General features: G+C 43.5%; 1 protein-coding gene across 2 annotated transcripts in view; it reads right to left on the reverse strand.

The window, feature by feature from the left end:
• Positions 1-13,299, reverse strand: part of ATG4A (autophagy related 4A cysteine peptidase) — a 53,030-nt gene that overhangs the window by 14,244 nt on the left and 25,487 nt on the right. Inside the window, exons 2-4 of one of the 2 annotated variants that reach the window (XM_036076115.2) lie at positions 4,481-4,591; positions 3,064-3,135; positions 853-951 (exon numbers count right to left, since the gene is read on the reverse strand). In XM_036076115.2, the coding sequence (XP_035932008.1) occupies positions 853-951; positions 3,064-3,135; positions 4,481-4,591 (282 nt within the window). Of the gene's footprint in view, positions 1-852; positions 952-1,200; positions 2,234-3,063; positions 3,136-4,480; positions 4,592-13,299 lie in introns of those variants that run through there. The other variant, XM_078064424.1, reaches the window with a different exon arrangement.

A 13,299-nucleotide genomic window follows, 5' to 3' on the forward strand; every position in this document is an offset into this window, starting at 1 on the left:
GCCCTAAAATCTCCCAGGATCTTTCCCATCTGCTCTGGCAACTGCAGCAGGATGCGTGAGGCTGCACGAGCGGGGTGGTGGCAGCCAGGGGCAGCGGGGGGAGGGGGGGTTGAAGGAATCTCAGGGAGCAACAGCCAATGAGCTCAGCAGGTACCTTCTCATCCAAGGGGTCCTTTTCCTCCCTCATCCCCAGGTGAAACCCGCCTTTCACCCAAGTGCCTGCACGGGCACCCAGCCAAGGTCATCCTCCAGATGCCCACAGAGAAGCACGCACATGGCTCAAGAAAGCAAGACTCAAGGGCTTCAACAAAGATGACCGGAAGGTTCTTAATGAAGCGGCCTCCTGAGAAATCTAATTTAAGGATTCTTTCGTCGCCCAATGGACATTCTCAGCGAACCCAAACCAAAATAGCACCCACTCCCTCATCAAGCACTTCCTTTAGGTCACTTCCATCCTTCACCAGGCAGACATTTTAAATGAGGTCAAGAAACAGACCACCCGCCACACCCTTCTTCCTGCTCTCTTTGTTATCTGACCTGTTTAAGGACTCACTCAAACAATAGTGAAGATGGAAACTCTAAATGACACACCTCCCTCCCTGTTCAACTCTGTCCCAGGAAAATAACTCTGGGGCCGGGTGAGTCACAAGGAAATGCCGGCTGTTTCCTTCTCGTGGGAGGCTTTGGTGACTCGTCGGACCCCCCGCCCCCCCACCGCCACTGGGGCCTGCAGAGAGCACTGTAGGGCCTTCAGCTCTGTTACCGAGTGTTCCTGACACTCGGCCCCAATGCTAAGCCACCAGCAGGCAGTGCTAATGCAGAGGCCTCTGAGGGAGGACCCATTTAACTCACCCCTTCCCAAATGTCTGCAGATCAGCGCCTGAGCCAGCATCATTTGGCCGCAGCGTAGCATACATCCCCAGCCAGCATCTGATGAAGGGCCCGTTCCCCCTGTTGGCAAAATGGACGGGAATGACTGTGAGTTCCCTAAATTGCCCTCTCCCAAAACATCAGCGTACGTGGGAATCATCTAAGACAGACAGACAGACACACGGACTCTGAAAAGAGAGGCGAGAGAGACAGCCAGACAGCCAACAGGGTTTGTTAGAGGGTGGGACTTGCAAAGGTGACGCAGAGTTAACCGAAACAGTTTCTATGGCCAAAGACAAAACCAACAAATGAACAAACCCTGCCCCTTACGCTTTCTGCTTGGAGACTTCTTGCTCGGTGTGCACGCAGTTGTGGTCGATGACCGCCAGGTATGACTACCAATACTAACCCACGCCGTATCATTATCTGCCTGACCAAACCTGGCTTTGCTCGGCTCACTTCTCAGGGAGGCCAGTCTTAACCTTAGTTAAGGAATCAGTGCTACCAAGGGGAATCATCGGCGTGGTCAAAGAGATCTGGAAGGCTCTTGACTGTGCTAAATATACATTAGGAAGATCTGAACAGCAAGAAGGACAATATAAAATAGAGGAAAGAGTCCTAGATTAGGCATCAGAAGGACTGTCTCTAGGTGCCTGATCCAAGTCTCAACTGTGGATTGGGAACAACAGCACATATACCCTGCCTACCGTCGGGGGATATCGTAAACACTGAAGGAGAAAATATCTGTGAAAGGTTATACAACCCACTCAGGATGGTGTAAATATCTGGTGTTAAGCACGTGGCCATCATTAAAAACGCTACTAATACATGAGAAATGGGCCACATCTCTAAAAGGCCTAAAACCAGTTAATAAATGAAGTAAGACAATGGCTTCCACTTTAAGAATACCTGATGTAACGAAAACCCCACATATGTGGCCAGCCTGAGCTCAATATCCTTTTTTGAGGTACCAGTGAAATCAGGTAACTTGGATGGCAGAGGAGACATTCTGCTTTCATTATTTTCCATCCCCCCAACATGGAAGTGAAAAACCATGCTATGAGCACCATCTCACCAGACTGACTTTAAAGAGGGTCATCAGCCTCATAAGACGGCCATAGGGGACCACCCTTTTCCTTTGGTCATGGGGACTGAAGGAGAGTTGCTACAGTAAGACGGGGAGGACTGAGCCAACTCGCCAACTGGAAGGGGGAGCCCTTTGGCTCTTGCTAATGGCGGATTATAGGCCACATTAGTACAGGAAGGATGCAGTGAAGTCCACATAAAGAAGAGATCGTCTATTGCCAAAACGTTGTCAGAGTTGAACTGCAAATGTTCTCAAGCCTTGTGAAGATCTCTTCACCTAGAGAAAGTTAACAGTTCAAAACCACTGGGTACTAAAGATTGTTCTTGGATTGTTTTCCTGCTTGGGTACTCCCTGTGGAGAGCAAACACTGTCCGTGTAGACTTGGGTTTGGGGCACTTATCAGAAAAGAGGCTATCACTCCAGTTACTAGGTTCAGGCGTGCATCAAAACCAGTCAGACGGATGTTCTCTTAGGAGAACAGCTTCTATCATTTGGATCTGATACTCTTTTCCTACAGGGCCATGATAGCAGGAACAGGCCACCCTACTCACAAAACATTTTACGGATTTTCTCTAAAGGGAGCCTATTATTGACCTGTCTTGTTTTTCTAGACAACAGCTGGTACTCTAACAGCCTATAATTAGTTCCAAGGAAATCTATAATAATTCATCTTCCAGGGGCAAGGTGCTTTCATTTCATAGGGGGAAGAAAACAAAGGAATTCTTTTCTTTCTTTCAAGGAATAATTGTCTTTAATGATCATGTAGCTCCACAAAGAAGTGGATTACAATTAAGTAAATATTACCCAAATTAGAAGTTTGACTTTCTTCGTGCTCCAGGAAGTAAAACGAGGAATACAATCTGGTGCCTGAACACTTGGAGTTGGACTCAAAAGTATGCTGGCGTGACACCTTAGCGCCAAGGAACCATACACGATAAGGCACTTTGGCAATGAAACTTCCAAATAGTTTAAGACTTAGCTATTCCCCTAAAGCCCGTTCTTTGCCACAGTGAGCTGATAATTCTGAGGTTTCTGTGAAGTCACTGATAACCTCAGGCAAGCTATCTACAAGGAAGAAAGCACAGCACAACAAATGATATACCTACCAATTGGTGAAAATTTCCTTCTGTATGTAAACCATAGGCGAGCACTTATATCAGACAACAGCTTAGATTTTTCTGTAATTAAATGTGAAATTACAATTAAATCACCATATCCCATCTAAAGATATCTGCCTTTGATTTCTGAGTCAGCAGCCAACTCATTTTCAAATAACCAGTCAATTCTATTGTAAGAGGGCTAGGGAAGTGCAGAGGAAACCCAATCTCATCTTAGCCAAGTAATTTTAGCATTCCTCCTCACCTAGGTTTGGACCAGAGCTACTGGCTGGGTGGTTCCTTGTCTCCCTCTCACTGAGCAACATGGGGTCACGGCCAAAAGACAAAGAATAGGAAAAGCAAGGATAACCCACTAGCAAGGCAATCAGCCCCTGCCTGAATGATGACAGTTGGCTGGATCTTTCATCGGTACCCGCTGTCCATTATCTAAAACTGGGGGGGGGGGATGTGGGGGGACGCACATGTGTGTGCATGTGCATATGTTTAACTAAAAAGGAGAGATCCCTGCTAAGCACATTAAGGGTGTAAAAGTGTGTCCATACTACCTATTGCAACTGGCATTGTAATCTAAATGGATACAGAACATCACAAGTGCTTTTGCGTCTTTCTTCAAAGCATTTCTTGCATTATGATCAGCTCCTTCCTATCTCCTCCTCTACGCTAGGGCCTTCAAAGAGGATCTGTCCTCAGATAAACAGAAAAAGCAGAGTTGACTCTCTCCAAGCTCAGGCTTCATCTGGGTGCTGGGTTGTTAGCAGTGTTAGGTGAAAAGGTCTTCCCCAATCTATAAGTATATAAGGGTAGGGAAGAAATATCCCAGTCTCTTTCCCATCTAGCTGCAGTGGCTAAAAGTTCTATACGAGGTCAGAATACATCGAGACAGTAACAGTCAGTGGAAGATCGACAACTACAAGACTCCTTAGTGTGTGAGAGTTTCTGACAGCCATGGGCTGATTAGAAGTCCCCTAGGTGGCAGCGTTTTGAATCTAGACAGAAAAGGACACAAGGGGCATGAGAAGTATGTAGCCCAGGCATTGCAGACTAAGTACTGGTTAGTGATACTAGGAGTGGGTGCGTGGTTTATGAAACCCAAGGCTTACAGAATTCAGGGGCTCTCCTTTAAAGAGAAGAATAAAAATATATCTGACTTTTTCAAATTGTACCAACACTTACGACCACATGAACTCCCCGCTAGGGACTCTCGGGGCCTTGGAAGGAACCTATGCAAGCAAGGGGTCTGAGGCTTGAACTCCTCTGGCTACAAGGTACATATATCCGCCTAAGAGTGGCATTAATGGTGACCAAAGTAACGTTCCACCAACCTAACAGGGAAAAATGGACAGAACCTGAACCTCGGGCACCCACTTCATTTGGGTTCTCACAGACAAATGCTACCAAACCTTACCCGTTTTGAGGAGATGCTGTTTCCCCAAGATCCATACCAGCTCATCTGTATCTGGAAATTCTTCTAGGTAGTCAGCAAAAATAGTAATCTGGTTTTCATACTTAGATAAAACTGAAAGAAAAGGAGAGAAACTTACAGCAAAATGTAAAGGAAGGGGTTTGCTTCTGTGGCTTACTGATTATTACCTCTGTCCTGAAGGTGGAAGGTCATTGGCTTGAATCGCATGGAAGCAAATCCTTTTCTTTAAGGAACAAAGATACTCAGGAGGCCTCAAAATCCTTTAGTAGAGGGATTTCCTTTTGACCACCTATCTTTACCTTCCCTTTCTCGTGGTCCCATTTGGCACCATCTCTGAATATTCAGTCGCAGTCATTTCAGAACCTTCCCGTCATGGGGTCTTTTTTGTAAATAGCCACTTAGCTAGCTTCTCCTAAGCAAGAGTGTGTCGAGGTAATACGATAATACCTAATGTTTTCATACCTAACTTCTGCCCACGTCACAGGGAACACTGTGAGGTTTCAAGCGGCCAGTGGCTTTGGAAGGGGCTGTGACAAACGTGAAAGATAACACAGCTGTGAAAATGTAAGATTTCAGCTGGAAGCCCAGATGTTTTCACAGTACTCTTATTTGCCATTTTATTCACATATGACTTCTGCAAAGAAGGGTCTTGAAGCTGAAGATAAAACTAACTTGTTCTTGGGATTCACAGATGCCTGCGGTTATCTCTCAAAATAAACCAACTGAATAAAACATAATTAAACGTTGCAGTTCATGGGCCAGACTCCCAGAACTTAGGAGCACATAATGTGGGATGAGGTACAAGTCACTTTTGTACCACCTGTGGGGAAAGAGTCTGCTAAAAGAGTTAAGACTGACTTATGAAGGGGTCCTATCTCAAAAGTTCTCTTTAAGCAATTTTCTGAGAGAAAATAATATTGTAGGTGGTAAATAAGTTTCCAAGCTAGCCCACAAAAACCTATTTTAACCTGTAACCAGAGAAATCAAATTGACAGTATATTTCATAGTTCATACTTCAATGCACTGCAAGTTCAAAGCTAACACATCCAACACACGCCTTCTCTGAGCTCTTGGAGGCTCCCCGGCTCCTATGGGGAAGGGAGCTCAGAGAGAGTAGGGGCCCTTTTGTGCAGCTCCAAGCAACTGCAGGGACTCTCCCAAAGCAGTGAAAGCCCCATGGGAATAGTTTTCCTGTAAAAATGACATTGTGAGATATGTTTAACCCACTTGAAAGGAGGAATTGTTTTCTTTTGGCTTTGTTTTCTAAGGCAGGAGCATGCTGTTTTCATAGAAATAAACGTTCCTAAATATAAATGAGTCCTATCTGATCATGAAAACAGGTCCACCTGCTCAAAATACTTGGTTGGAGGCTGAAGTTATACTTTGTATAATTTGTGCAAATGGAAGTTACAATTTGTTTGAAGTTATAATTTTAGAAACACACTACCCAGGGATACTGCTTTTCTTGAACGTTATTACAGAAGCCCAATCTTTCAGGGATTTAAGTAGCTTTTCTCCTCAGGATGTTTTTCATCATTAAGGTTAGAGGCTCCGGCAGTATTTCAAATCTAAAGAGGTTAGAAATGAGGCAATCATTTTGTTCCCCAGCGAAAGCTCATCACTGCCGAATCTGCCAGGGAACCTGTGCCATCTTACCCTTTCTTCCACTGGCCTCAGCCCCTGGCCCAGGCCCAGGAAATACCAGGCTAAAAATGACCACCCAGGTCAGGCCATCCCCAGGAGGTGGTGGACTGAGGTGGTGTAAGTCACACCATGTACCTTCCCACCCTACTCTCTACCCCTCACAGGCAGGAGTAATCAGGTCAAAATGAACATCCAGTGTAGCCTAGAAACAGAGTCAGAAAATAAGGAGCTTGAGAGGAGTGCAGGAAAGGGGCAGCCTGTCTGGCATTCCCTTGGTGGGGTGAGGAAGGGCGGCACTGGATGAACGTACAGCATGTATGCATATAAGCCTTGGGTCTTTTTTTAGTACTGGCCAAAAAAAAACAACAACAACAACAACATTTCTCTATCGCCAACCCTGTCTCAGTGAGTCATGGCCCAGCCATCTGGTCAAATTAGTACAGCCCCTTCAAGCCTGTGAGAACTGTGCTGCTTCGTTTGGGATGGCCCTGACAAAAATGGTAGCCAGAGAATTGTCCCCTTGCTCTTCAGCACTTCTCGGGCCAGCAAGAAGGTCGTTACTGTCTCTATTCTTCCTGATTCTCCCCTTAGAAAATGGACTCCCAGAATGCAGTGTGTCAGGCTACAGCCAGCCCCCGGTGAAGCTACGTGGATGAAGCAAATGAAAGCCAGAACAGAAGATGAGGTTAACAGAAGCAAAGAATGGTAACATGGGGAGGGTATATCCAGGAGAGTCTGGCTAGGAAAGGGGAATAGGTCATCCACAAGAACTCAGAGCAATGAAGAAGCAAACTGGGACATCACTGAGGTGCAGAACTGAAGTCGCATTTCCAACAGAATCACTTCTGACTAACACAGTCCTTTTTAAAAAATTTTTTTTTCATACACTACCTTTATCTTGTCTTAAAAACAAGAAACAAGACATCAGCCCCATCTGAGTTCCTGCCCTTTCGGCCTGCTGAAAGAGATAGGAACTCTACAGGCAGAGCTACAAAGACCACAGCTGGGTGGACCAAGAATTTGCTTCTACAAGGTCTGATGAACAACAGGCTTAACTCTGTTCCATTTTACTTTAATAATGATTATGGCACTGAAGTCTCTGCTGAGTTGGCTTAGTGGTCAGCTAATAACTGAACAAAGACTTCCTTAAACTCCTGGAAACAGCAAGTCTCCCAGTCTTGGCCAAGAGGCTCTGTGTACATGTTGGGACATGCTTCCACACTCAGCCAGGCAGGTGATAACTCTGCCTTAGTCTTCCCTTGTGCAGAGTTTGGGATCAGCCAGAGTGAAAGCTTAGAGCCCCCTCAGGTCTTTCCTGAGCATGTACACAACACTGGGAATATACGCAGCCCTGAGTACGCAGATAGTCTTCTAGATTCCCAGGGGTATGCCCCAACTTTTCAAGCTCCAAGACATGCTATTCCTTAGCTTTTTCTTTTAAGCTTTTTGGTTATCTACTACCTCAGGCAGCCATGAAGTTAATCAATTACCTCTATAATGGTTTTCTTATTTTATCATTTTATTTTTAATTGAAGTATAGATGACATACAATATTATATTAATTCTAGGTGTACAACACAGTGATTTGACAATTTATACATTACTCAGTGGTCACCACAATAAGTGTAGCCACCATCTGTCACCATATAAAATTATTACAATATTATTGACTATATTCCCTATGCTATACTTTCAGTCCCCATGACTTATTTATTTTATAACTGGAAGTTTATACCTCTTAATCCCTTTCACCTATTTTACCCATTCCCTCACCCCTTTCCCCTCTGGCAACCACCAGTTTGTTCTCTGTAATTATGAGTCTGTTCCTGGTTTGTTTGTTTGCTTGTTTTGTTTTTTAGATTCCACATACAAGTGAAATTATTTCTCTGCCTGACTTATTTCATTTAACATAATACCCTCTAGATCCAACCATGTTGTCACAAATGACAAGATTTCATTTGTTTTTATGGTTGAGTAATACTCCATTATACATACACACACACACACACACACACACACACACACACACACACACACACATCTTCTTTATCCTTTCATCTACTGATGGACAGTTGGGTTGCTTCCATATCTTGGCTAGTGTAAATAATGCTATAACAAACATAGGGGTACATATATCTTTTGTAATTCATGTTTTTGTTTTCTTCAGGTAAATACCCAGAAATGGAATTACTAGATCGTATGATATTTCTATTTTTAATTTTTGAGGAACCTCCATACTGTTTTCCATAGTGGCTGCACCTCTAATAGTTTCATTAAAAAAAAAAAGCCCCTGCCACTCCAAGTCAGGGCAAATAAATACAGTCTTGCAAGTGGGGTCTTCCAAGGAACCAACAGAAAGATCAAATAATGACAATTCTCTAAAAATGAGGCTTGGGGTGCCTGGGTGGCTCAGTCAGTTAAGCATCTGCCTTCAGCTCAGGTCATGATCTTGGGGTCCTGGGATCAAGCCCCAAGTCAGACCCCCTGCTCAGTGGGGAGTCTGCTTCTCTCTCTCCCTCTGCCCCTGCCCCTCCCCCTGCTCATGCTCTCTCTCCCTCTTTCTCTCTCTCAAATAAATAAACTCTTTTTAAAAATAAAATAAAAACGTGGCTTTACAGGAACTTCAACCCCATTCTGTGTCCTGCAATGGCTGTCAGGCTACTGGCTTTCCCTGTGATTGGAGGCTGTACATTCCCAAGGCTCCCACAGGGCTGGAGAGCAAGGGATGGGCATAGGGCAAGTGAAAACACCACGAAGCTTACTATTCTTACCAAAATGCAGCTGCTTTTCTTGAATAAATACTCCCCAGATTGTTGCAAGCCTTTGGTGAATGTCCACAGTTCTGAAAATGTTGATTCTGACCATTTTTGCCAGTTTTTTCCATTGCTAGAATAGATACTTTTCAGAGGCCCTCACTCTGCCATTTCTGCTATGTCTTACTTTAATACATTTTCCAGTCATTGACTAGATTTCTAAGGGTTATTTCATAAAATTGCAAGCAAATGAGAAAATGGCTCTGAACGACACATCTTCTAATAGGGCTTACCAGAGACACTTGTACATGAAGGCTCCTAGATTCTGTGGGGCTTGTATCCCACAAACAACACAAATTCTCTAAAGTGAAATGTCATGGGCACAGAATCTCAGGGCCAGAAGGGGCCGAGATACCACAGCATATCTTCCTTGTAGGCCACCTGATTCCAAAAGCATGCCAGGATACTGCTGATTCCAGAACAGCCTTCTCAGCAGTACATATATATTTAACATACTATCACATAACAGCTTCAAAAACATAAGAAAATGTCCATGGAAGATAGGTATGGTAAGGGTCGAATATTCATTAATATATTCATTCCGTAAACTTTTACTGAGTACCTACTATGTGCACAGAGGTTAAAACATCACTGAGCTGTAGCATCCAACCTCCAAAAGCTTTTAATCTAGTGGAGAGGATAGGTCTGGAAACAACTAATAACAATAAGTACTATAATAAAGGAAAGTGATGTAATGTACAGCATGGGGAATATAGCCAATAATATTGTGATAATTTTGTACAATGACAGATGGTAATTAGCCCTACCAAGGTGATCATTTCATAATATATCAAAATATCAAAAAAATCAAAATACTAGGTTGTACACCTGAAACTAATAGATTATTGTGTGTCAAGTATAACTCCATAAAGAAAGAAAGTGATGTGGAAAGCAACAAATGATTAATTCCAACGGGGGGTGAGAAGGTGGTATCTGAGCTGAGCCTTAATGGAAATAAGATATAAGTGGGAAGGGGGAAGGGAAGAAATTCCTGGTTGAGGGAACATTAAAAGGATTTGGCAAGCAACTGAATGTGGGGTGGGGTTGGGGGGGGAGAGAGAGAGAGATACAGAGAGAGAGGGAGGGAGAGAGACAAAAATAACTTGGAGTTTGCAAGTGTGGATGATTAAACGGGAGCAGAAAAACATGATGTGGGGTAGGGAGATAAAGTGTGATCTAGCCAGAACCTGTAGGACTCATGGGTTTGGTTGATAAAAGGAGGGGGTTAAAAAAAAAAAAAGTGGAGGAAGTCAACCTGCACAGGGATTGTGAAGAGGGACATGGTAGACAGCAGGTAGATTAGCAGAGCCTCGGGAGGCAGGTGGAATTCAAAACAACATAGCTCAGCCTAAAATGTGCCTTCACCCCCTTCCTCCTGGATCCACTCAGTGTTCTGGTCTCGCCAGCCTCTGCCCATCCAGGCACACACCCTGCCCCATCTGCCATTTCTCTTCCTCCCACTGCCCTGCTTTCCTGACAACCAAGAACCTAGAAAATAGAGAAGTGGACAACAATTCTCATCATTTCAAGGGGGACTGTCATGTCCCAAACTGCAAGTTTTCTTGAATGTATTCAGCAAGTCAAATCCTAGCGATGCTGGGTTGTCAAATAGTGCGGAAGACGTGAATGATTTCTCTACAGACCAGTATAAACTTTGGCACCCCAAGAAAACATGTATCATTTTAGACTTACAATACAGAACCTTAAGCGAAGGGTTCGGATTCAGCTAGACTTTATGGCTTTAGGAGATTCTATTGAACTGACCGGTGCTGGTGGTGGTGGAGTGCAGGAGGCTGCACCTCACAAATTTCAGGGCAAATTCAGCAAAGGGATAACCAGTCCGGTTGGTGAGGGACCATTGTTAAGTGACTGACAAACGATAGTACCCTTTACAGCTAGAAAAGTCAACTGGGCCATAAATAACTTGGCCTCACAAAATACAACATTTCTTACAGATTTCAGTCGATTCATCCTACTGACAAGGGTAGGAAGAATCAAATGAAATGCAAAATTGGACTCTCTGGTTTTCCTTTAAAGTGATTCTTTTGGGGGCGCCTGGGTGGCTCAGTCAGTTAAGCGTCCAACTCTTGATTTTGGCTTAGGTTGTGATCTCAGGTCATCAGATCAAGCCCCATGTCTGGCTCTGTGCTCAGTGGGGAGTCTGCTTGAGATTCTCTCTCTCCCTTTCCCTCTATCCCTCCCCCGCCTCTCTAAAATAAAACGAGTAAATCTTTAAAGTGATTCTTTTGAAAAACTTGTTGCTTCTTTAAATATATTTTTGTTGTTGTTCTCACTTAAGGACAAATTATTGTCTGCTATCTGCTGACTGAAATGCATTTAGAAACATCCATGAGGAAATGGGATTCCATGCACGAACTGGTAAGGAACGCACCTAACACACAGATCACTGCACCTCTAAATTGCTGCCCCTTTTTGCTTTTGATAAGGTAACTCTGCTCTTTTTGGAGAGATGCATTTTTCAGAAGAATAAAAAGATGCCATTTTGGTGAGGCTTATCTTCATTGATAAGACAGAGAAGGCAGGACATTGGATGGATGGATGGATGGATGGATGGATGGATGGATAGATGGATGGGTGGATAAAAAATATTTGATTGGCTTTATAATTCAAGACTTGAGGCAACTATCCCACAAACTGAGGTGAGAATCACCTTGATTACTTATCAACAGGTTTTGTTGTTAAGACTCAATCTACTAAGTGCAAAGTGTGGTTGTATTCCCAAGTTGCCGTCATGCAGTTGGTCCAAAAAAAGTCCCTGTGGTATTGTATCTTTGATTTTGGACAGTATCCAAACCAAAAGAACAGGAATACTCAAATATAGGGCTTACGATTCATGTAGGGAGCAAGATATCATAAAAATATTTAGCAAAAATGAAGAATATATCAAATAATTTTTCTCTAACATAAAAAACTGTGGAGCCACCTGGGTGGCTCAGTCAGTTAAACGTCAGACTCCGGATTTCAGCTCAGGTCATGATCTCAGGGTCGTGGGATCAAGCCCCAGGTCGGGCTCTGCACTGGGCATGGAGCCTGCTTAAGATTCTCTCTCTCCCTCTCCCTCTGCCCCTCCCGCCCCCACTCATGTGCATGCCCTCTCTCTCTCTAAGAAAAAAATGTGGTGTTTTTTTTTGGCAGGTGAAGAAAAGGAGGAATCACTCCTCACCCCTCTTAAAAATAGCTCTAGCCTAGGAAAACTAAAGTTTAGGTTCTAGTCCTACCCTGCCACTAACTAGCTATGTGACCTTGGAGAACTTACTGCACTTCTTTGGGCCTTAGATTCTCCATCTATAAAATGAACAGTGTGTTTTTCAAACAGCACATTGTAACTGCTCAGCAGGCTGTGAAATCTACACAGTGGGTCCCAACCAGCATTTTTTAAAAATGAAACTAAATAGAACGGAAAAATATTAGAACATATCACACGTAATAAGGATTAATATCATTTCATGAGACTTGTTTGTGTGTATATAAACTGGGTGGCAATATACAATGTATTCCCCATTGTATTGTTGGATCAAAAAAGTTGGAAAGCCAGTGGTCTAGACCTACACTGTCCATACGGTAGCCACTAGCTACATCCAGCTGCTCACACTTAAATTGATTAAAATTAAATACAACTAAAATTTAAGTTACTCAGTTGCACTAGCCCCATTTCAAGCACTCGATAGCCACGTGTGGCTAGTGGCTACCATAGTGGACAGCACAGCTATAGGATAGTTCCATCATCACGACAAGTTCTATTGGGCAGGCCTATCCTAACAACCTATCTATGGTTCTGTAGGAGGCAGAGGTAGGGTGGGTTGTCAGGAGGGGTACCTCAAGCTCTGGGGAAAGAAGATGGGTTTACTTGTCTCTTTCTTTTAAGAGAGTCTGTATGTGAATTTCTAAATAAGTGAGCCAACAATTATTTACTAAGTTCTGTACTTGGTTCTGTGAGGGATACAGAAGATGTATCCCCAGAAACATTCACTAAATGTTAAATGAGCAATCAAAGGCATCATAAAAGCATAGTATCTAAAGATATGTGCCTTACGTCCATGAAAAATCTAACAATAAAGGGTAATGCATAAGCAAGTGTTGATAATAACTGAATGCTAGCAAAATCCAGAAAAGGGGGAAATCAATGAGCATTAGAGCTATCAGGAATGATTTCGAAGAGGACATGGGATTTTAACTGGTGCTTAAATGACTGCTTCAACTAGGATGAACAGAGATAAGACAGGAGAAAATTCCAGATTAGGGGAATACTATGAAGTATGTGTGTGTCAGAGAGGGGGCTAAGTTCTGGAGAATACTGGGCAATGAGATTAGAGAGAGGTCCGG

This window comes from Halichoerus grypus, chromosome X (genome assembly GCF_964656455.1).
Source record: "Halichoerus grypus chromosome X, mHalGry1.hap1.1, whole genome shotgun sequence".
NCBI lineage: Eukaryota > Metazoa > Chordata > Mammalia > Carnivora > Phocidae > Halichoerus > Halichoerus grypus.